This window comes from Pygocentrus nattereri, chromosome 5, assembly GCF_015220715.1.
Source record: "Pygocentrus nattereri isolate fPygNat1 chromosome 5, fPygNat1.pri, whole genome shotgun sequence".
NCBI classification, from domain to species: Eukaryota; Metazoa; Chordata; class Actinopteri; order Characiformes; family Serrasalmidae; genus Pygocentrus; species Pygocentrus nattereri.
The window spans coordinates 21,575,167-21,600,806 of NC_051215.1; the positions used below are offsets into that span (position 1 = coordinate 21,575,167).

The 25,640-nt window shown below is 40.6% G+C and overlaps 1 protein-coding gene across 2 annotated transcripts; it reads left to right on the forward strand.

Annotated features, from left to right (window-relative positions):
* Positions 1-12,547: 12,547 nt before the first annotated feature.
* LOC108430260 (vasoactive intestinal peptide) lies at positions 12,548-18,450 on the forward strand. Of its 2 annotated transcripts, none has more exons than XM_017702632.2 (6): positions 12,548-12,735; positions 13,663-13,767; positions 14,138-14,242; positions 15,467-15,598; positions 15,768-15,876; positions 18,300-18,450. In XM_017702632.2, coding segments are annotated over exons 1-6 (462 nt in total). In that variant the 5' UTR covers positions 12,548-12,733; the 3' UTR covers positions 18,309-18,450. The 2 variants fall into 2 exon arrangements, with proteins under 2 accessions (XP_017558121.1, XP_017558122.1); XM_017702633.2 differs by having other exon boundaries at positions 12,607-12,859.
* The last annotated feature ends 7,190 nt before the right edge of the window (positions 18,451-25,640 follow it).

Genomic DNA, 25,640 nt, shown 5'->3' on the forward strand with positions numbered 1-25,640 from the left:
ACCTGGCCTCTCTGGCTTTATCTCCAAACTGCTCCACCCTCACTGCTCATTTCTAATCTTGTCCATCCTTGTCACTCCAACGAAAATCTCAGCATCTTCATCTCCGCCACCTCCAGCTCAGCCTCCTGTCTTTTAGACAGAGCCACAGTCTCCAAACCATACATCATAGCAGGACGCACTACTGTCTTGTAAACCTTCCCTTTCACTCTTGCTGCTATCCTTCTGTCACACATCAGCCCTGACATCCGTCTCCACCCACTCCATCCTGCCTGCACCCTCTTCTTCACCTCTTTTCTACACTGTCCATTGCTCTGGATGGTTGACCCAAGATATTTGAAGTCATCCACCTTTACGACGTCTACTCCTTGCATCTTCACCTTTCCACCTGCCTCCCTCTCATTCACACACATGTATTCTGTCTTGTCTCTACTGACCTTCATTCCTCTCCTCTCTAATGCAAACCTCCACCTCTCCAGATTCTCTTCCACCTGCTCTCTACTCTGACCACAGATTACAATGTCATCTGCAAACTTCCTGGTCCATGGAGCCTCCTGCCTGATCTCATCTGTCAACCTTTCCATCAACCATTGCAAACAAGAAGGGGCTCAAAGCTGATCCCTGATGTAACCCTACCTTCACCTTGAAACCATTTGTCACTCCAACTGCACACCTCACCACTGTCTCACTATCCTCATACATGTCCTGCACCACCCTAACATACTTTTTAGCTACACCTGACTTCCTCATACAGTACCACACTTCCTCTCTTGGCACCCTATCATATGCCTTCTCTAGATCCACAAATACACAATGTAGCTCCTTCTGACCTTCTCTGTACTTCCCTACCAACACTCTCAATGCAAAAATTGCGTCTGTGGTACTCTTTCTGGGCATGAAACCAAACTGCTGCTCACTGATCTGAACCTCTCGCCTTAGCCTTGCTTCAACAACTCTTTCCCATACCTTCATGGTGTGGCTCATCAACTTTATACCTCTGTAGTTACTGCAGCTCTGCACATCACCCTTGTTCTTAAAAATGGGGACCAGTACACTGCTTCTCCACTCATCAGGCATCCTCTCACTCTCCAGGATTTTGTTAAACAACCTGGTTAAAAAGTCCACTGCCTTCTCTCCTAAACATCTCCATACCTCCACAGGTATGTCATCTGGACCAACTGCCTTTCCATTATTGCACCTCCCTCCACTCTTGTATGTCACCCTGTGCTCTTCCCTCTTCTGAAAATACGTGTTCATCACAGCCATTTCCATTCTCTTTGCAAAATCTACAACCATCTGACCTTCCGCATTTCTGTCTTTCACACCATACATACCCAGCACCTCTTCATCCCCTCTGTTTCCTTCACCAACATGTCCATTGAAGTTTGCACCAATCACTAATCTCTCCTTTCTAGGGACACCATCTACCACTTCATCCATCTTACTCCAAAATTCCTCATTCTCTTCTAACTCACAACCAACCTGTGGTGCATATGAACTGACCACATTCAAAATTGCACCATCAACCTCCAACTTCAGGCTTATGATCCTGTCTGACACTTTCTTTACATCCAGAACACTTTTCACAAGCTGTTCCTTTAGGATTATCCCTACTCCATTTCTCTTCCTCTCTACACCATGATAGAACAGTTTGAATCCACCTCCAATGTTCCTGGCCTTGCTTCCTTTCCATCTGGTCTCCTGAACACACAGAATATCTACCTTCCTTCTCTCCATCCTGTCTGCAAGCTCTCTGCCTTAACCAGTCATTGTCCCTATGTTCATAGTCCCTACTCTAACCTCCACACTCCTGCCTTTCCTTCTCTCTCGCTGCCTTCTAACCCGCCTTCCTCCTCTCCTCTTTGATGTCCAATTTCCACCGGCACCCTGCTGATCAACAGCACCGGAGGCGGTCGTTGTTAACCCGGGCCTCGATTGATCTGGTATGGCAATCATATTTGTGATCCACATTATAGTTTTGGCACAAGTTTTACCTTCCTGACGCAACCCTCACCATTTATCCGAGCTTGGGACCGGCACCAGAAGTACACAAAGTACACCCCTAATGGCTGGTTTAAAATGCATCAGTAGAATGCATGGTACTAAATAGAACCATTGTCCTCACTAAAGAACCCTTGGAGAGCCATCTTTTTAAGAGTATAGAATGCATGTTACTAAATAGCACTATTGCTTTTACTAAAGACCCCTTGAAGAACCATCTTTTTAAGAGTACAGAATGCATGGTACTAAATTGAACTACTACCTTTAATGAAGAACCCTTGAATAACCATCTTTTTAAGTGTATAGAATGCATGGCACTAAATAGAACCATTGCCTTTACTAAAGAACCCTTAAAAAACCATCTCTTTAAGAGTATAGAATGCATGGCACTAAATTGAACCATCACCTTTAATGAAGAACCCTTTTTAAGAGTGCAGAATGCATGGTACTAAATTGATTGAACAATTTTACTTTTACAAAAGAACCCTTGAAGAACCAACTTTTTAAGAGTATAGAATGCATGGTACTAAATTGAACCATTACTTTTACAAAAGAACCCTTGAAGAACCAACTTTTTAAGAGTGTAGAATGCATGGCACTAAATAGAACCATTACCTTTAATGAAGTACCCTTGAAGAACCAACTTTTTAAGAGTATAGAATGCATGGCACTAAATAGAACCATTACCTTTAATGAAGTACCCTTGAAGAACCAACTTTTTAAGAGTATAGAATGCATGGTACTAAATTGAACCATTACTTTTACAAAAGAACCCTTGAAGAACCAGCTTTTTAAGAGTGTAGAATGCATGGCACTAAATAGAACCATTACCTTTAATGAAGAACCCTTGAAGAACCATCTTTTTAAGAGTGTAGAATGCATGGTACTAAATAGCACCATTACCTTTAATGAAGAACCCTTGAAAAAACATCTTTTAAGAGTGTAGAATGCATGGCACTAAATAGAACCATTATCTTTAATGAAGAACCCTTGAAGAACCATCTTTTTAAGAGTATAGACTGCATGGTACTAAATAGAACCATGCCTTGACTAAAGAACCCTTGAAGAACCATCTTCTTTCAGTGCAGGATTTATTTTAACACTCATATTAAACAGCTATACTGAATCTATAGCCCTTGACTCCAGCTGTGAGACAGTTGTACAGTGACTGCACTGAGGGGCTCTCCTGCCCGCGGTGCTGATTTATGGTGGCCGGTCCGACTCTTCAGCTCCCCCATTAATCACTCAGGCCGAGACAGAGAGCATGACAGATGAAATCATTTGCTATGCCGTTAAGGTCACTAGCTGAGCAGTGACTGTTTCTGCAGAGGACTGCGTAAAAACTGACTCATCACAGAGGCATGTCGGCTCCTAGAGCCTCCACCCAAGCTCCTCACTCAGCACCAATTTCTGTCTCCACCAATTTGTCATCAAATGCCCTCTCCAGAGTCTAGGAGCTCCGTAATGGAGAGCAGACACATTCACATTCAACCTTCACTTCACTGAAATACTCTTCAAACAGCATTCCCCTGCAAAATACCGCCCCAAAATGACAAACCATTAAGCTTCTAATGGTGTTGATAACAAATTGTCGACCCATCAATTAGAGCGAAGTGAAGAAACAGGTGCAGTGAGTCAGTGTGGGACAGTTTTTCCCTTTGATTTCTTTAAATGCTGAAGTTTTGTGTGTAAATTTGCAGACAGTCTTTTACAGAAAGAAGAGTCAGTCTTGATCCACTCAGCACTGAAGGCTTCAAACAGCTGGAAAACACTGCAGAGCTAGTTTGTGTTCAATTTGAGATCAAATGTTCTTTATACACTGCAAGAAATAGAACATTTTCAATTGAAATGATCTTAAATCTATTCAGTGAGCTTATTACACTCTGGTAACACTGATGTGGAGATGGTGTGTTAGTGTGTGTTGCGCTGGTCTGAGTGGATCAGACCATCACATTTAACCTATCCGTGCAGTGAAACACCCACTCACATGCACACTAGTGAACACACACTAGGGGCAGTGAGCACACTTGCCTGGAGTGGTGGGCAGCCCTATCCACAGTGCCCAGGGAGCAGTTGAAGGTTAGGTGTCTTGCTCAAGGGCAATTAAGTGATAGACTGTTGGCTGAGGTGATCGAAACAGCGATCTTCCGGGCACAAGGCTGGTTCCCTAACCTCCCTAACTGGCCACGAGGCTAGACATTATTTTTTTTCCTCTCAGTCGATTGTAATATTTGTCTTATATTTGTTTATTTTCTAAAATAAAAGGCTCCCTGCATTTAATATCTGCTTGGGGAGATTAAAAACTAATTAAACCTTGTATGTAGGACAGTAATCTAATGGTCTGACGTGGCTGAGCAGTGGCAAACAGTCAGGGTGCTGACGTTATCAAGCCAGCAGACCGATATATGCTCACTATCTGGGTTAAAGAAACAGGATTGTGGTCAAGCTACTTTTGGGACATCATGAAGTGCTCACACAGTGTAAAAGGCTTTGTTATATGATTCACAACACAGCACACTAAGAAAATGGGAAAAAAGAGGAATTTCATGATTCTGTTGTGGTTGTTAGTCATACAGCGATGTGCAAAAGCCACACCCCCCACACACACACACTCTCACAATAACACAGAAAATCTTTAAAAGAAAAAGGCCTCTGAAATCATTTTAAAAGGTCCTTATCATGGAAAATTGCATTTTCACCACATTTCTGCAGTGAAAGATCTTGTGTAGTGTGTAAACACCAAGTGTTCACAAATGTTATAAGTGGAGCTCAAGGAAAAATGTTGACTGCAAGATAAATGTTGGCTATTGTGCCTTTAATAAAGCACTCGTGTTTGCTTATTTTTGTTTGTGGGCGTTTTTACAGATAGAAGATTTACTAGGTGGAAAAAACATAATGTGGCCAAAATGGCAGTGCTCTAGCCTGTCAGTTCCCGCAGTTATATTTCTGCATGATTTTTTGTGCTGTGTGGGATTTTAACACTTATAAATCTAGTGCCAGAGTGGAATATATGTAATATAGACCTATTCATTAATCTAATTTTTGTGTCTGCAGTTGACTGTGCCCAGTCTTTCAGCGTCAGGCCTTGTGGCTCACCCAAGTTCCCTGGCATTCAGAGACCACTGAGCACTGGCCCCGTTGGCCTGGTCAGTAAGCCATCCCTGGTCTGACTTTTCACAGTCAGATTTGAGCCACATTTGTTGACTTTCTGGGTGTGTTTTTGGTCATTTGGTGCACGCATGATGTCAGAATGTCAGAACGTGCAACAACAAAGTGCTCATTCACATTTAACAGCTTAAACATGGAGAGTAGAAGCTTTAATAGGTAATAACATACTCCTTGGGTGTTCTATTGCTTTAATGCAACAGTTAAATAAATAAAGTAAGAAATTAATAAACTGGGCCGTGAATGTGACATTTAATATGCTGTAATGTTCAGTTCCTTACTCCAAATTATAATTCCTTAACAAGCAGCTTGTTGCTATGTCAGAGTAATGAGCTCCGCCCACTCGCTGCACAGTCAGCAATTTGTTCTCCAGCTCCACACAGACCAGCTGACAGTTTGGGAATTTAATGGTGTCTGATCTTCAGAGTCAGACCAAATTGCCTGTCAGTCAAATGTGATCTTAAAAGTGTCTGTTTTCTGTTTGTGGCAAAGTAAGAAGTGAAAATGTTCAAATGGCTTGAGCGTCTCCTACAGCTGTCAAAGTCGTTGCTTAGCAACGATGTCTCAGTGGAGTGATACAGTGTGGTGAAATAACAGCACAGTTAGAACACTTGTCAACCAACGAACTCACATGGCCTCACATCAGTACTTCAGTTTTTTTGTGATTTAATTGTAGAATTTTTTTATTATTACTGTCTAGTGAGCAGGTCAGCCTGCAGTAATGTCATGTTCTGTAGTGAAACGCTGTTGTGAAATACAGCTTGATCATTCTGTTAGCTAGTTATGCTCATCAGGTTTGCTAAATTTTGCTCCTATCTAGTCAGTGTATGCACACATGTGGCAAACAATGTGGATATGTGAGACAACGCAACTACAGTCTGACTGTATAGATCAGATTTGGTCACTTGTAGCTTGAAATCTAAACCTAAAATGTCAACCATAAGAAATAAATCTGATTTACCCTGCTGTGTACAGCGTCTAATAGGGTAAAAAAGGCTATTCATTTTTCAGCATCAGGAAAAAAAACAAAGCAGAAAGCATATATTTATCACAATGTTATTCCAAAACTTCAGCAACTAACTCTGCTCTGAGCTGTGTGAGCGTCAGTGAGTCACTCTTTCCCTTCGTTCCAGCTTCCACTCTTTTCAGGACACTTTCAGCTCCTCAAAGAATCTGCAGACACGCCTCCAAACTCTCTCTGGGGTGGTCAGTCCATCGTTCAGCTTCTTTGTTTGATGTGTCCGTCTCCTTTTCTCAGTGAGGTTCTTCTTGATCAGCTACACATCCTTTCAGACCCACAGCGCCAAGTGGTCTTCTCACAGTGGAAGGATGGACAGAAACACCTGTGGATGTTTTCAGATCTGAAGCGGCTTGATTTTCTCCTCTCTCTCAAAGATGGAAGCTTTAAGTGCTGTTTATCTGATGGGGGGAGTTTTGGTATCTACCAGCTCTTCCAGGTGGTTGCTAGGAGCCACATTTTCACAGTAGGTTTTATTCAGTTTTTGAACTCCAGTTGTGGAAACTCTCCTGAAAAACGAACAACTGACAACTTGTCTCTTCAGTGATCTGCTCTGTAAAAATTACTTTTATAAAATAATACAAAGAGCATCTGAGATTTTTGGCCTTCAGCAGTAAATTGTAAGCTTATAGTGATATGTGTACATCATAAAGCACATGTTGTGTTAATTTGAGTGGAGCTTTTAAAACAAAAAATAAATAAATAAATAAAAATTTACATTGATTTCATGCAGTTACTGAATATTGAGATATATGAAAATTCAGATAGAAAAAACTAAATATAAGCATAAGAGTTTAATTGGAAATTAAATGAATGAAGAGTCTCTGACTTTTGCACAGTAATGTATGAGTTTGTGATATCAACGTATGCTTTACTAAAAAATTACATAATCAGCCGTCTCCAGGGGATTTGAGGGTTTTTTGAGGGGTTTGTGCATGTCAGGCTCATAACAAACTCTGCTTTAAATCATCATAGCAGTGGAATAAACATGTTTGCCCATAGTTCAGGCCCTAATGTACTTAACGCTGGCAGTGATTCTATTAGCAAAGTGATTGAGTCAAGGCCAAGATGGGCAGTCTGGTGTGAGCAAGCCGACCCAGAAGCATCCCTGAGTCTCATTAAGAGACTCCAACTTTGCAGACATCCATGCACATCACAGCACGCTGCACAGTACACAGACACTGATAAAATGTCAAGACATACCATTCATCCCCCAGTCCATACAGTCGATGTGTGGAAGCCAAACTACAGAAGCAGCCTGCTTGAATTCATTGTTTCTGTGAGGTCAGAAAAGCCAACACAGTTACATATGACCACCTATTCAGCCTACAGCAGTTTAGCCCCACTCACCTAAAGTTATAAGGAATGTATCAGCCTGGAGTGCTGTTTGAACGAGGTTCGATACGGGCAGCCAATCAGATATATATGATCTACTACCCAAATAGTACCTGCTCTGTGAAGGTCCATGGGGGTCCTGACCACTGAAGAACAAGGTAAAAGGGGGCTAACAAAGTATCAGAGAAACAGATGGACTACAGTCTGTAACTGTAGAACTACAAAGTGCAGCTATAGAGTAAGTGGAGCTGATAAAATGGACAATGAGTGTAAAAACAAGCAGGTGGTCAGAATGTTATGCCTTTTCAGTGTATTTGTCACAGCATTCCAAAGATAACCTCTACTGTTTTAATAGGATTTAAAATACGGGAGTTCTGCTTGCACCAGTAAGTTTTCCTATCTGAGTTAATCCTCACCATCCTGAGAAATGCCTGGCCCATCCTTCTCATTCATTAGGGCCACTAATGCAGAATCATTTAAAACCAGACCACAGAATGGTAAAGTATACCATTATGTGATCTGACACACCCATACAGTTCTAAGGAAACAGCAGCATCATACAAAATTTTTGGAGATATATTTCTTGAACCTAACACTTGTACCACAAAACCCCTGCTGCTCATCTTTACTGTTAAAACAAAATAAAAATTTTTCAGATGTGTTTGCAGGGACTTGAAAACTGTACTATGACCATTTATTATATGTTATATGATACTTTGTTAGTAATGCTATTATAAAAGTGACATAATTACCATAAAAATACAGATAGAACTTCTTCAACTAGCTTTTTTATTGCCATTAAGCAACATCAATGTAAGCTAAATGTAAGTTTATACAACAGTTAGTTCAGGCCACGCGAACTGATTGAGAGGCGTACTAACTATGCTGTTATTTCACCATAACATCACAGCTTTTTCACATACACTGTCCACTGTTACTCCACTGAGACACTGTTGCTAAGCAACGACTCTGACAGCAGTAGGAGACGCTCAAGCCATTAGAACGTTTTTTCTTCTTACTTTGCCACAACGGACACTTTTAAGATCACATTTGACCGACAGCCGATTTGGTCCGACTCTGAAGAGTCAATACCATTCGCCAAACTAAATGGGCTGTAAGAAGCTTTACAGACTGGCTGGAATGAAACAACATTAATACTGACCTGGAAAAAACTGACCAAACTGAGCTGAACTTGATATTGCAGCAGTTTTATGGCTCAGTCTGATTTGGTCAGACTCTGAAGGTCAGACGACACGTTTGGTGAATGGTATTGGGTTCATTTCTGGATGATTCCAGGTTGTTTAGCTGTTCTACTGTCACAGCTGCCGACTGAAAAGCTGCTCAGTGGTGATGACAGTTTGGGAATTTAGTGTAAGGAGCTGGAGAACAAACTGCCGGCTGTGCAGCGAGTGGGCGGAGCTCATTACTCTGACGTAGCAACAAGCTGCTCGTTAAGGAACTATAATTTGGAGGAACTGAACATTAAAACATATTAAACGCCGCGTTCACGGCCCAGTTTATTAATTTCTTACTGTATTTATTTAACAGTTGTATTAAAGCAGTAGAACACTCGAGGAGTGTTTTATCGCCAACAACATCACGGCTGTGATGATCTACAGCGACCAAATCACAGCCGTGTTGTTATTTCATGATAACACCCCCTCTCGGGTTCTACTGCTTAAATTGTGCTCTATGAGTTTTGATGACTTTTCTAAGTAGAAATGGTCTCTTCATGATGGTGTTGAAAGATCAGAAATATTTAATTATTTAATATTTAAACTTCTTTATGCTGCTAGGACTCTGAGGTGGTCCTAAGTTTTATTATAGCCATGCCTACAGATGAGATTAGTGATGGAGCAGCCAAGTATCTCCTCTCTCGGAGATCAAAGCTTTAAGTGCTGTTTATCTGATGGGGCCAGTTTTGGTGTCTACCAGCTTTTCCAGGTGGTTGTTAGGAGCCACATTTTCTCTCTAGCTTTCAGGTTTTGAACTCCAGTTTTGAAAGCGCCTCCAGATGATCAAGCTGAGGAAGGCTCCCTAAAAACAAGAGGCCTTGAGAGGAACCATAACTCAAAAGAGGATCCTGTCTTTGGTTGACACCAGATAGCACACAACAATAACAATGATTTTTGAAAATGTTGAATAAAGATCTGCTGGAGATCTACACTCTAAAAAAGACAGTTCTTTAAGAGTTTTTTTGCAAAGAAAAAGGTCCTATAAAGAACCATGAACACTCAAAGAACCCTTTGTATGATTAAAGTGTTCATTGCATATTGAAAGGGTTCTTCAGAATGATGCTGAATGTACTGTGGATAGTTCTATATAGAACCTATTTGAAAAGGGTTTTATGATATCATAACAATAGAAGAACCCTTTTGGGTGCTAAATAGAACCATTATCAAAAATGTTCTATATAGAACCATGTACAGCACATTCTGAAGATCCCTTTCATGATGCAAGGAACCCTTTAATCATGCAAAAGGGTTCTTCTATTGTTATAAGCTTGATATCCTAGCGATAGAAGAAACTTTTGGGTGCTAAATAGAACCATTTTCAAAAAGTTCTATATAGAACCATCTACAGCACATTCTGGAAGACCCTTTTCATGATGTAAAGAGTCCTTTAATCATGTAAAAGTGTTCTTCTATTGTTATAAGCTTGACATCCTAGCAATAGAAGAACCCTTTTGGGTGCTAAATAGAACCATGCATCTAACATGCTGCTCTCCCCTTAACTAACCCTAATGCATGTAATCTGGTCAATTAAGAACGTCTGAAGAACTTATCTAGCTGGTGCAGGTGTCGCAGATTGTGGCTGGAACTAGATCTCCAGAAGCAAGGTTGGTGATCATTGGTCTACAGCTTAGTGACCAATAACAACACTTCAACTGGCAACACAGCTGATTCAGAACCAGCATACCTAAAGACAATGGACCTCATTTGTCAACCATTATTAAGAAATTTCTTCTTTAAACCCACTTTTGACAAAGATTCTGACTCACCAGTGTTCTCTTATGTGAGGTTTGTTCTCAGGTAAGAACAGAATCTACATATGCTCAAGAGTACAGAGGTGAGAACAGTTCTGTGCTTTAAGAACACATCATGACTCTGACATAGACTTTTTCTTAGGGCCTTCATCAAGAACACACTTATGAACAAACTTAGGAAGATATTTTAGGATGAGATCCAATATCCTCTAACGTGAGCCCATGAAAATGTGGCTCCTAACAACCACCTGGAAGATCTGGTAGACCCTAAATTGCCCCATCAGATAAACAGCACTTAAAGCTTTCGTCTTTGAGAGAGAGGAGAAAATCAAGGTGTCTTCAGACTTTGGGTCTGAAAGGATGTGTAGCTGATCAAGAAGAACCTCACTGAGAAAAGGAGATGGAGACATCAAACAAAGAAACTGAACGATGGACTGACCAGTCCAGACCTCAACACCACTGAATGGGTTTGATTACTTTAGAAAATCATCAACCAGCTTTTAAGATTGAGCTTTGGAGGCGTGTCTGCAGATTCTTTGAGGAGCTGAAAGTGAGGCTCCTGAAAAGAGTGGAAGCTGGAATGAAGGTAAAGAGGGACCCTCACACAACTCAGACTAGATTTAGTTCTTGTGCTTAGTGGATGACTTGTCCAGACGGCCCTTCTAATGAGTAAGTTCAGCTATTTTAAGGTCCCATTGCTGACACAACCTGTAGAAAAGCACTGACCAATAGAATGGGACACTCTGGAGCAGCTTGGAATCACATGAGCCTTAGGTCAATGTTAGGTGTGGGCTAGATGGGAACAAATCCCCCCAGCATTGAGCTGTGGGGCAGTGGAACTGTGTTCTGTGGAGTGATGGAGCTCCATCCTACACCTTTGGGATGAGTTTGTGATCCAGAACTGATCATCCAACTTCAGTACCTGACCTCACTAAAGCTCAATCAAATCCTCACAGCAATGTTCAACATGTAGTGTAAAGTCTTCCCAGAAGAGTACAGGCTGTTACTGCAGCAAAGCAGGACAAACCAACTATTAATAGGTATCATGATGGTTCCTGATGACTGACACAATGTTCTATGGTAGTCTTATTTACAACCCCATTTCCAAAAAAGTTGGGATGCTGTGCAGAATGAATAAAAATAGGATGCAGTGATGTGCAAATCATGTAAACGGAGAAATTTAGTTGTTTATTGAAAAATATTTGCCCATTTTGATTTTGATGCCAACAACACGTTCCAAAAAAGTTGGGCCTGCACAGAGTCCTGACCTCAACCCGATAGAATACCTTTGGGATGAATTAGAGTGGAGACTGTGAGCCAGGCCTTCTCATCCAACATCAGTGTCTGACCTCACAATTGTGCTTCTGGAAGAACGGTCAAAAAATGTCCATAAACACACTCCTAACCCTTGTGGAAAGCCTTCCCAGAAGAGTTGAAGCTGTTATAGCTGCAAAGGGTGGGCTGACATCATATTGCGTGTGAAGCCAGACAACCAAATACTTTTGAAAAATATAATGTCTCTAGAACTTAGCACTGTAAACCCTAATGAGTTCTGTTCCCTCTAAGAATATTTTTGGCGTAATTGTGTACAGTTCTATATAGAACCTTTTTGAAAAAGCACAGATTAGAGCACCCCTAAAGAACCCTAGGAGAACCATCGTTTTTTTTAAGAGCAGGCCTGTGTATTTGTTCAAACCACTCGAGATTAGGCTGATTCATTCAGTGATCCTGGCCAAAAAAGAGCAATGAGAAAAGCAGATTCAGTGTCCAAACAAACAAATAAACAAATAAACAAATCATCTCCAGCTCGTAATCAGCCCACCGGTCAAGCCCTGTCCCTCTCAAATCAGTCCCACTGACCGTGGAATCGAGACTCCATAAACCAATCACCCCGAAAACGAGCGAGACAAAGAAAAACGTCACCGCGTGCAAAAAGGCGCAAACTTAATTTGAGCGTGGCGCGGGACTGTGCGCGCTCCAGCGACCCGATGACGAACGCGCCAGTCCCGGCGGGACTCTTCTCATGACGTACCAAGCCGGATCAAATCTGATTGTGTTCCCATTTGAGGGGAAACATTCAGATCTATAAAACGGGGCGAGGGGAGCGGCCGGTCAGAGAGACGTCAGCCGGAGAGCCGAGGAGGCGTCCTCACTCAACTTTGGAGCTATTTTACCTCCGCCTGGCTTTTCAGCACCGCGGTCAGCGCTCACCTCCGGACACAGCCCAGCACATGTAAGAGCTCGCCGAGCGTCCACTCTCCTCACTGCTCATCACAACGTTCTGCACGTTCTTCCTCTGCCTCCTCTACCAAACCGAGAAGCCTCCTCCAAACCCAATCTGTAGCCGAGAACAGCAGGTGGTTCTAGGACGTTCTGTAACTTTTATTCACAGGCGTGCATGTTCAGACGCGAGGCTGCAGTGCGCTCTTAGAACAAGGGTTCTTTAGTAAAGACCACTTATTTAGGAGCATGAATACTCCAAGAATCACTTGCGTGGTGAGAATGTTCTTCAGAGTGATGGAGAATGTCTTGTATACGGTTCTATGTAGAAATGGTTCTGCTGTTGTTACGATGGCAAAACTTCAACAACATCAGAGCGCTTTTGGGTGTATATACGTTCTCCAGCAATTTGAAGAACCTTTTAAGCATGCAAATGGTTTACTGAGTGTCCATCATTCTATAGGACCATTGTGTTTACCTTGAAAAACCATGTTTTTAAGAGTGTAAACTCGAGCTGTAGCCATGAACAGCAGATGTATTTGGTGGTTCTATGTTTAGAAGTGCGTTTGGAGGCTACAGTGCATTTAAAAACGTTTTAAAGGCTTCTTTAGTAAAGACAGTGGTTCTGTACAGAACCATTAACACTCAGAGAGCCTGATAAAATGATGGCGAATGTGTTGTATATTGTTCTACAACAACTGATGGCGTATAACAAGCTATAACTACACTAGCAGAAACCTGTGTGGTGCTATGTACACATTCTCCAACAATCTGAAGAACCATCTCACCATGCAAAGAACCATTTAAGCATGGTTCTATAGAACCGCTGTCTTTACTAAAAACCCTCCAAGAACCGTCTTTTCAGGAGTGCAGGAACTTTTATTCCTAAGTGTTCATGCTCAGTCGCGTTCGGAGGCTACAGTGAGCTCTTCTTCCGCAGGTTTACAGCGATGTTACAGAGGAACGGATCTCAGCTGCTTCTCCTCATAGCGCTCTGCAGCATCTTCTACTCGCGGACTTTCAGTTTACCCTACTCCTCAATGAGGTAAGGATCTTTTTACAGCACTCAGGACTGACCAGGCTAGGCTCTCACTTCAGCAGTGCTATTTAAAGTCAGCTTTAAATGGATGTTTTAAGCATGAATCTGTTTTCATAACCACTAAACTAGTCTCTCCTCAAAACGGAAGGGCATCAAAAGCCAATCCAAACGGTGAAAAGACACGTCTGTGCTGGTCAGGAAGAGTTCTGATCATGTCTGAAAATGTCTTTTTTTAAACTGTGGATTATGGAAAGGATGTTGTGGTTTGTTGGCTTGTTTCGCTCGTGGAAATCACGCAGAGAAACCTGAGCTGCGGCATAATGAGGGAGTGACTGATGTGGCTGCGGCTCGTAAACTCGTTTCTGTTCCTCTGCAGAGCTGCGAGACACGCGGACGGTCTCTTCACCAGTGGATACAGTAAACTGCTGGGTCAGCTGTCCGCCAGGCGCTACCTGGAGTCGCTGATCGGGAAGAGAGTCAGGTAGGGCGCTCTGCGCTTTAACGCGCTTTTACGCACTTTTGCACTTTTACGCACTTTGGCCTTTTACGCTTGTGCCGTACACTTAAAATATTAACCACGGGGTTGAGTTTGATTTTAAAAACTGAAGATTTGTCCACATTAAATGGACTGTTTATGCTGTTCTTTAAGTAAATGGTTTGCAAAGTAAATGTTTGACAAAAATAATGAAAACGCATTTCAATTAATTGGGAACCTTTGATCCAAAGAGAATTCCGTTCCAAAGAAACCCAAATAAATTGAGCTGAAATGTTGCCAGCATCAACCGAAATGCATGCTCCAGTAACAAACTATGTCTATGGAAATGTCAGGCATAACTCAATTACCTTTATGCGATTTCTGTGCATGTTGTAATTATACAATTCTGCGAGTGGTGCTAAGACGCTTTGGGGCAAAAAGCAGATGAGAAGTTCTCTTCTTTCAGATAGATAGATCTTTATTGACTTTATTGATCCTGCAGGAACTTTAACAGCCAGTATCAGTCACACAACACAGCACAGTTATAATAATAAGGGTGTTACAATATAAAAAAGTAGAATATATACAAAATATTTACAGATTTTATGCAGAAATTTTCTCTCTTATGAGGCCCACAAACTTACTTTGTAAACGCTGCATTTATTGGAGAAGAGAAACAGATTGAAACTGAAATGATTTGAATAGAGGGGTGTGAGAGAAGGTGATAGAAGCCTGGTGGATGTCGGGAAAACAAAAAAATGAAAAAAAGATTCTCTTTCCTCAGCAACCACGCTGTAAAAGAGAAGGAAACGGAATTTGATTTATTCAGAGGTGTTCATTGGTTCCACGTGGATGAACTGTATTACATCAGAACGATTACTGTCCCTCGTTTTATTTATGTTTGGCTTGGATTGTGTTGATGTGTTGCATTTGTGTGGAACTGAGTATATTCAGTGCCATCACAGTGTGCATCAGTAATGGACCTCAAAATATCAGATGCAGCAAGCGTGAGGAAGAGAACACACTGCCAAACTCTGTATTTTTAACGTTTCTCTCTCTTCTTGATTCTTTTTTATTTAGCATGTGCAGAAATGTGTGGTCACTTTGGTGTGGTCAGATCTTTTCAAACAAGAAAATGCTGGTTTTAATGGAAGCGTTGGTGTTGATTGAACTCCTAAAAATTCACCAGCACTCTAGTGAGCTCTGTTCATATAAACATTCTCGTTTCAGTGATGATCTGATGGAAGACCAGGCGCCAGTGAAGCGTCACTCAGATGCAATATTCACAGACAACTACAGTCGCTTCCGCAAGCAGATGGCTGTGAAAAAGTACCTGAACTCCGTCTTAACAGGAAAGAGAAGGTACGCTTAGTATACAGCATGTTATATAACTTGGTAAAGAACTGAGTAGTAACTACTACATGCTTCCATATTAATATGCTTATTGATTATTCTGTGCATTGTGTTTTTATGTGATCATATAACTGGGCTCTGTTGGGTGACTGCTTTCCTATCTTCCTTACATTTTCAGTCTAGAAGACCCTCCCAGTGAGCAGGAGGAATCCACCGGAGGGGAGACCACTTATCGGGAGAGCTACGACGATCTCACTGTAGATGAAATTCTAAACCATATACCACTGGTGAGTCTCCTAAGCTGGAGAATGCAGACATAACAGTAAAGGTTCCCTAACGGTTCTTGGAATGGATATAAGGTTCTTGAAAAAGCCCGCACTGCTTTTTAGTAAAGGCAATGGTTCTATGTCAAATGCATTAATGGTTCTTTGCATGCTCAACATGTTAATTTCTATTGTGAAAAAAAGAACAGTTGTATTTGGTTCTTTTAAAAATAGTTCTATACAGCACCCAAAGTAATGGGCTGTCATGCGCTGGAGGTTAGGGAATGAGTCCTGTGACCGGAAGGTTGCTGGTTTGATCCCCAGAGCTGACAGCACGTGACTGAGGTGTCCTTGAGCAAGACACCTAACCCCCAACTGTTCCCCTGGGTGCTGTGGATGGGGCTGCCCACTGCACCGGGCAAGTGTGTGTGTGCTCACTAGTGTGTCTTTGGTGTTTCACTGCACTGATGGGTTAAACACGGAGGTGAAATTTCCCTGTTGTGGGACTAATAAGGGTCTCTTAATCTTAAAAAAGTGTTCAAAGGACCCCTTTTCAGTACTACATAGAACCCTTTTTGCTAAGAATATATGATCATGTAACATGATGTTAATGTTCTTCACATTTAAAAATGAAGGGTTCTTTGGCCATTTAGGAATCATTTTTGGTTCCCTAAAGAACCTTTCAGCAGATGGTTCTTTGCAAATTAGTTGTCCACACTCTTAAAAAAGGTTCTTTAAATGGTGCCATCAGAGAACCACTTTTGGTTCCCTAAAGAACTTTTCAGCAGATGGCTGTTGGCAAATGAATTGTCTGACACTCTTAAAAAGGTTCTTTGCATGATGCCATAGGAGAACTAATTTACTACAGAACCATGTCTGACAGAGAGATTTGTGAGTGCAAAGGTTCTTCCTAGAACATTTACATTATGTGGAGTTCCTTTACATTTTCATTTTTCAAAAATGGTTCTCTAAAGAAGGCTGATTTGCAAAGTTATTTAAGAAACCAAATATGGGTCCACTGTGGCATCACACAAAGAACCTTGATTAAAAGTGTTGAGCATCATGTTCACAAATAACTAACCGTTCTTTAGAAAAGGTTCTTTAGGGAATCGAAAGTGTTTATTCTATAGTTGTGCAAAGAACCCTTTATTTGAGTGTTGGCATCTCATTCTCAAAGAACCATCCATTCAAAGGTTCTGTACAGAGCCAACAGTGGTTCCTATGTAGCCAAAGAACCCTGTATTTGATGGTTGGTAACTCATTCGCAAAGAACCATCCATTCAAAGGTTCTTAAAGCAGCCAACAGTGGTTCCTATGAAGCCAAAGAACAGTTTATTTGAGTGTTGGCATCTCATTCACAAAAAAACATCCATTCAAAGGTTCTGTAGGGAGCCAAAAGTGGTTCCTTTGCAGCAAAAGGCCCTTTATTTGAGTGTTGGCTTCTTATTGTCTAAGAACCATCCATTCAAAGGTTCTTTAAGCAACCAAAAGTGGTTCCTATGCAGTCAAAGAACCCTTTATGTGAGTGTTGACATCTCATTTACAAAGAACCATCCATTCAAAGGTTCTGTAGGGAGCCAAAAGTGGTTCCTTTGCAGCAAAAGACCCTTTATTTGAGTGTTGGCTTCTTATTGTCAAAGAACCATCCATTCAAAGGTTCTGTACGGAGCCAACAGTGGTTCCTATGCAGCCAAAGAACCCTTTATTTGAGTGTTGGCATCTCATTCACAAAGAACCATCCATTTAAAGGTTCTTTAAGCAGCCAACAGTGGTTCTTAAGCAGCCAAAGAACCCTTTATTTGAGTGTTGGCATCTCATTCACAAAGAACCATCCATTTGAAGGTTCTGAAGCGAGCCAAAAGTGGTTCCTATGCAGCCAAAGAACCCTTTATTTGAGTGTTGGCATCTCATTCACAAAGAACCATCAATTATTTGTAATAAAGTGTGTAAAAGTATTGTGCAGTATTTAGCTGATATCTGCATGTATTTAAGGTGAACCCTTTCAGTCTTTCAGGTACCTACGCTCTCTCCCTTTCTCTCTCTCTCTCTCTCTCTCTCTCTCTCTCTCTCTCTCTCTCTTCCTCTCTCTCTCTCGTCCTCTCTCTCTCTCTTCCTCTCTCTCTTTCTCTTCCTCTCTCTCTCTTCCTCTCTCTCTCTCTCTCATCCTCTCTCTCTCTTCCTCTCTCTCGCTCTCTCTCTCATCCTCTCTCTCTCTCTCTCTCTTCCTCTCTCTCTCTCTCTCTCTCTCATCCTCTCTCTCTCTCTCTTGTCCTCTCTCTCTCTCTCTCTCTCTCTCTCTCTCTCACTCACTTCCCTCCCTCTTTCCATTTTCTCAGCAGTTGCTAGTATTGTCTATGCAACAAATCACTGCTCATTAATTACTAATGCATGTTCTATTATTTCTCTCTCCCTCCCTCTCTCTCTCTCTCACCTTTTCTCTCCATTAGCCGCTCTGAGGATGACCGCCCGATAAGGAAACGCAATTACCGGCGACTGTCATAGACATTCCATATCCAGATAATAGTAAAGGATATCAGCATTTAACTCTAAAACAATGTGTCTCGACATAACAAAAAAAAATACATAAGATGTGGTTATCTATAAAGTAAATGTTTACACTGTATATAACAAGTACACTTTAATGAGAGATGTTAGCCTGACGTATATAGTGAGTTTTTGGCCCCAGAACAGGCACATTTCCTTTTGATGTGTTCTCTGTAAAGTGATAGATCAATAAACTGCATTAAAATGAGTTCTAGATTGGCACAGTGCAACCAGAGGATGTACGAAGACCACGAGCGGAGCATCGGCAGGAGCCCAACCGTGTTCACGCTAGCCTCACGTGATGAGTGATGACGTAATACGCCCTTTATCCATGCATTTTGTAGATCAGAATAATTTTATAAGAATCTATTGATGTTGCTTCTCTGTTGGTCCTCAGTGAAACGGGGGTCTTTAAGGGGCTGGGTGGGACGGGGGCATTGGGAAATCTTTATTTTTGCCATTCTATGGATAATAAAAGTTTGAAGAGCCATTCAACTCTTGCCTGCACTTAATGTCAGTGGAGCCTGGTTATAAACTATGATAATAATCAGTGTTATTACCACATCAGCAACTCAATCAGCTATGAGAAAACCTTTTATGGGTCAAGCCAATCAGGCAGTGAGTTCACTTGGAGATGAGTCAGTTAGACTTCTTGGTAGCAAGTTACTAAAGGACAGTGTTTGTTAGGCTACACAGCATCTACACCAGGGGTTTTTAATTAAAATTCAATAAGGTCCAGTTAGAGAAAAATTCCTCAAGCGAAGGTCCAGAACATTATGTCTAACTTGCATCATCACTCAGTGCCATATACTGTTTACTGAAGTAGCTGAGTAGGAATATTAACATCTTATACAGTCATCAACTGAATATCAGATCAAAAGTCCAGATCAAGTCCAGTTCAGTCACATTTCAACAACATTTACGGTCAGTTTTCTCTTTTTAGATCACGCCATGTGAAATAACTTCCCTCTGACTCACTTTCTTCTCTGACTGCCTGTTTCTTGTTCCTCCCCCTGTGTGGCATCACTCGAGTCTCAGTGCTCATCGTAATGCAAAGATCTGATTGGCTGAGTAGCATCACGTGTGATATTTACAGTGCATGTGATTGCGCTGTGTGTTTCCTGGGCTGCTAAATCTACTGTAAAGGCTAGAAAAGTTCCACTGATTATAACAGGACCACCCTATCAAAATTAAATAATTCTCCATACTTTATCAGTTGTAGGTCCAGGTCCACATAGGACAGCATCTGTGTCGGGACTCGGACCGCAGTCCACCTATTAGTGACCTCTGATCTATGCTGTCAGAAAAAATGTAAATTTTTTGTGCATCAAAATACAAAGTAAATGCAACTTCAAAGGTGCAACAATGATTTAATGTGCTGTCAAAAATCATTCGGTGTTTTAACTAAAGTGAGTAACCAGGGACCGGATTCATGAAAGTGTCCTAAGAAAGAAAATCTTCTCAAATGTGCGCGTTTTCTTAACTTCATTCTGAAGAAAAAAAGTTACACAAAATGTTATTCTTCAACTAACTTCTTAAGAATTCTTTTAGTTTCTTTTCTTGGCTATTTTTTTAAGGAGAATTCTAATAATAATTGATATTCTTGAAAATATTATGTTCTTAAATGTTTTCTAGACTATATGACAGCCTTACACTGCCTTAGGCTTAGTAAAGTAGAGTAGACACTCAACCTCTCCTCAAATTCTCCCCACAGTTTCCTCCTCTGAGCAGATTTACCCAACAACAAAAATAACAGTTAATGCAAATTTTAAATAAATCTTGCATCATTTATGCTACACTCTCAGAAATAAAGATACTAAACTGTCTCTTTCCCTTTTGTCTCTGTGGTGGGACCCTCAAGGCTCCATCTCAGTCCCTTTAGTCAGGGAACATAACTGAAACTATATGTTCTTGGCTGTACTGACTCCACACACCTCGTCTCGCCTCCATGCTTTTATTTTACTGCTCTGTTTTAAAACATTTGGTTTTGAAAAGGTACAAATACAAACTTTTCACCTGGAAAAACTGATTTAAGGTTCACGATCAAACCTTAAAACCACTGTAGAACCTTTAAGGGAACATTTGCACTGTTTGTACCTTGATGGACAAAAAATGTACCTGCACTGAACCTTCATTTCAGTGTACAGGGTAAAAAGTAACAGCCTACACAGGAAAACAAAACTCTCAAGTTTCTTTTCAAAAATTGCATTTAAGAGCATTCTTATAAACTTCTTTATGTTTGTCTTAAGATACTTTACAAGTTGCCTTAACGTTCACTGAACTTCAAATAATAAATTAATAGGAAGTGAAACACAGATTATTGTTCGGTTAAGCTACACTGTTAAAAATAAAGGTTTTGTACAAGTGCTGAAGATGAGAAGGCGTGTGAGGAGTCAATACAGCTTAGAAAATATCATTTCAGTGGATTATGGTTCAGTTTAGAACCTTTATTTCTGAGAATGGTAACCAGATTGCTTATTTTTTTAAGGTAAGACATTGAATATTTTTTTACAGTGAGCCAATTGTGAACTTGTGTGGTTTTAAAAAGTACATATTAGTAACTTTTCATAGCCTAATGTTTTGAAACAGAACAATAAAATTATAAATAAAGAGAATAATAAATAGCTTAATCTCTTAACAGGCCAATATTTCATTACACACTTCTATAATCTAAGAATAGCTCAGCCAGTTTGCCCTGAAGTCCCTGTAGTTACTCAGTAATAAGCCTGGATATTAAGGGGCTAAAAGACCTCTTCTGAATGGAATAGATAGCAAATATGTTCCCTATCTAAAGGTACTAAAGACATACAGTTGAATGTTCCGCCCCAGTGGTGCTTTTTTCTATGAAAGTGTTATGATGTTTGTTGATGCTTCATAAACATCGTATCTCCAAAACGGCAACTTTACAGGACAAGGAAAAAAACATTGTTAACTTTAATTGAAGTTAAAGGAGAAATGATTTATTGCACATGATTGTGGACCATTTCTACTGGTCGGTTTATCTAGAAATTTGGACATGATGTAAAAGGCGGCTGGTGATTTCAAATTATGTCCAAAAATGAAACATGACTATTTGTGTCATTTGTTGTGAAAGGCTTATGTAGCTCTTGTTCAGCCTTATGAATGCCACCAGTCTTGACATGTGTTGAGTTAAACGGCCCAGGTCCCACAATATTCCTGATATCATAAACAAGGTGCATTCAAAACAGTTTCATTTGCATATGTGTGCTGCATGGATTGAGGAGTGAGTGGTTTGTTTTGGCACTTTAAGTGTTTACATACCACATCAAACTCTTCAATTTCATAGAAGAGTGCAGAAAAGTGCATTTTTGATGACTTAGGCCCTTTAAACAGGGACACATAAAAAGACGTACGTCACACAGTATAGAGAGTATCGATCACTGCAATGACTCAGATAATCTGCCTCTTATTCTCCACCTGCCATTGTTACTGTTGTAATCTGATCATTTCATCACTGCTTGGTAAGTGGAGACACATAAGCATCTTAAAGTCACATGACCTGTGAGTCAGCACGTTTACTAGTGTCAAGCTTTTGAAATCTGAATCATAAATGTCAGAGGCTGCAGAATGCCACAGCCAAGGTTCACATAAGAAGATATTAATGGCAAGCTGCTTCCAAAATTAGAGGACATTTCTGATTATCTGTCGAGTTCAATTAATGTTAAATTCCCCTTTGACCTGGAAAATAGCTTGATTTCCTCTAACGACTGGCATGAATACACAGGGAGGAGTCGACGCTGAGAGAGCTGGAGAGGTTTCTCTATGTATCCTTTTACATAAAGATTGAATATGTACCACATGCATCCACACTTTGCCTTGGAGATCAGCTCTAGTGCAGGGTTAAGTTGTGATGGCCCAGTTACATAAAACACCTCAAAAAGGCCATCATATCAAATGAGTTCAAACTGAGCTCCCACAGTGAAAAAACACTGAAAAACAATGAAGCGTTCAGACTGTAGATATTTAGATTTCAACCTATTTAAACCCAGAAAGATAAACAGAGATAGATAGATAGATAGATAGATAGATAGATAGATAGATAGATAGATAGATAGATAGATAGATAGATAGATAGATAGATAGATAGATAGATAGATAGATAGATAGATAGATAGATAGATAGATAGATTAAACTAATTAAATTTGTGGTATTTATTCAAGTATTGCACCAGTACTCTTTTCATTCGATTCAGCTGTAATATAACTGCAAAACAACACATACTGAATCTCATCCTCTTCTTAAGGAGGAGCCATTTAAATTAGTTTCTAGTTTGAAGGCCACCTGCAAAGAATTGTGCATTCTTAAAATGAAAGGATCCTAAATGGCTCCTAGCTTGAACATTATATACATTCCTGCATAAGTATGTGAGATGTAATTAGAGAGATTCAGAGCGGTTTGGTGTGAAATAGTTCAGATGTCTTTACAGTGGTGGTGATAGGAACCAGGGGTTTTATTTACCATCCAGAACCACCAGAGAACCTACACAAGCCTTCTGAGTTTATATGGAATGTTGATTATGTAAAACAGTGGAAAATCTAAAATTTTCTTTGGGGACTATTTTGCCTCACAATGTCCTGCGTGTATCCCTCCACAATGAATGCATGAAGAAAGTTATGTTTTACTGCAAAATCTTCTCAAATCTCTCATAAAAGAAAGTCTCAGATATCAGTGTACTCATAACCATTTCACGCAATAACGATATTTTGCACAGTTTTGTTTGTTTTTACATTTGACTATTTTGACTTGCGTATATCCATCTACCATAAATAGATTTTAAAATACACATTTTATACCTAAGCATAATGCAAAACTATCATAAAACAGTGTCTCAGTCATCAGGCAGTGAATTAATAACCATTTCATTTCATAGGAACTTTCTGTGAGGGAGCTTTTAGAGGTGGACGTCTGGTTCCTGTCACCACAACTGTGAGGAATTCTGACTCGGTAAGTTTCTCTAGAACGGAGAGTTTCACACCATCTTCACTATTGAATTATGCAGAAAAAAAAAAGTCTTTCCCTTTAAAGATGCCTCATACACCGTGACTAATAACACAGACTGGTGGAGGGTCTTACGTTTACAGTAATTCAGAAAGTGGTGCAGTGCATGAAGTAAGGAAAACAGAGCTCCAGTAATTAGTGCCTGTGTTCCATCAGCACTCACACCAGTTTGAGATGTGTCAGGTCTGGGTGAGTGTGCCGCTGCAGGCTCCTCAGGCCTGCTGCTCTCCGGCCGAAATGTCAATGTGCAGCTGACAGTTCTACCGCTGTCCCCGCGTCTCCTGCGCTGCCTGCCGCACTGATGGACAGCCATTTGCAATGACTTCCTCCAACGCTAGTGGCCATGCCGTGATGCAAAGGCTAAAAGTAGCTCTTATGCTTAAGTGACGCCTCCTCATCGTCCCTTTATTTTTACTAGTCTGTGAAGATGCTGCATTCGTATTATGAAAGCACACACCACTCTTTGTATCTGGGATAAAGCAGCAGCTTCATAACAATAAGGTTTGACAAAAAAATAAATCTGGAGTCAGAGTGTGAGGTCAAGAGATGTTTCATCATTTGGGTCCTTTCCTCCTGCTATAATTAATCTTGGGGCTGACCTTTGCAGGGGAAATAGCTCAGGGGCTCCGTGTTATTATATTCCATTTGATTTATTTAACCGCATCACTATTCGTGATACCATGCAATCGAGCATGACATCAGGACACAAACATCAAGTTCATCTAAACATGTTCTCACTCAGGACGGTGAAGGACAAGCACCTTCTTATGAATCATCAAAGAAACCTAATTGTCCTGTCGAGACAGATTTTCTTGAGTTAACCTTTAAAAGCCCCACATCCTACATTTTTCTACATGGTTTTCCCCTGGGGTCAACTTATAATGCCTGTATGGGTTTATGTCCCAGGCATAATTCATTTGTGCACGACCATTTTCCAAACTCTCTTTATTGCTTACAATTGAAAAGGCCCTGTTGTTGTTGTATGATTAAAGCATCGCGGCAGTCTGAAGAAAATCTTGTATCCCTGTTTTGGTCGTTTTTCTGTTTTTGACATAATTTGAAAATACCTGTCGCTCTTCATATTGTGTGTAATTTTCATGATAAATGGACCAAAACAACTGGCCTAAAACCTAAAAAAAAGACCAGTGAACCTACACAAGTCTACTGAGTTTATATAGAATGTTGATGATGGAAAATAGTGGAAAATCTCAAAAAATAAGTTTTCTTTGGGGACTATTTTGCCTCACAGCGCTCAGCATGTATCCCTCCACCATGAATGGGTTAAAAAGTTTTGGGTGAAACACTAGTAAAACAGCATCTCAGTCATCAGGCAGTGAATTCATAACCATTTCCTGTAGGAACTTTCTGTGAGCGAGCTTTTAGATGTGGACATCTGGTTCCTATCACCACCACTGTGAATGGAGCGTTTCACACCAAATCTCTCTTAACGACTCTGTTTACACCTTAATCATCAGATATTTTGGAAAAATCAATTGAATTCCTTTCCAACAAAAAGGGATTTTTAGAATGTGTTTAAGGAGAAAACCTTCTTAAAAGTATTGTGAAACAACATCTCAGGCTTCTGGAGTGTATTCATCACCATTTCCTGTAATAACAACATTTTGCAGCAGAGACTGTGTTTTTACATTTGAATATTTTACATTGCATGTATTTTTATGCCATAAAATATAAAATATATAATATACATTTTAGGCCTAACCAGTGCAAAATTATCATAAAACAGTGAGTTTTAGAGGTCTAGTTCTTATCACCACTTCTGACTCAGCAGGTAGAGGTGAGACTCTTCTCTGTCCTGTCTCCCAGGTGGTGGAACAACCTCCCTCTGGCTGTCTGAACAGCAGACTCTCTTGTGGTCTTCAAACACATGAAGACACATATATTTGACAGCACTTAATGAAGCACTGAGTTAAGTACTCATTGAAAAATGTATTGCTCACACTTGAGAGGCCACCCAGATGCTCATTCAGTCTCTTGTCATCTCAAGGCTTGACTACTGCAACTCGCTCTTAGCTAGCCTTCCTTTGTGGCCATCAAGCCTCTGCAACACATCCAGAATCTTCCTGAGTTCAGTCACATCACCCCACTGCTGCGCTCCTTTCACTGGCTTCCTGTAGCTGCATCAGATTTAAAACCCTGATGCCTACAAAGCCAAAAATGGACCAGCCCCTCCCTCCCTGATGGCAGTGGTCAAAACTCGAACCTG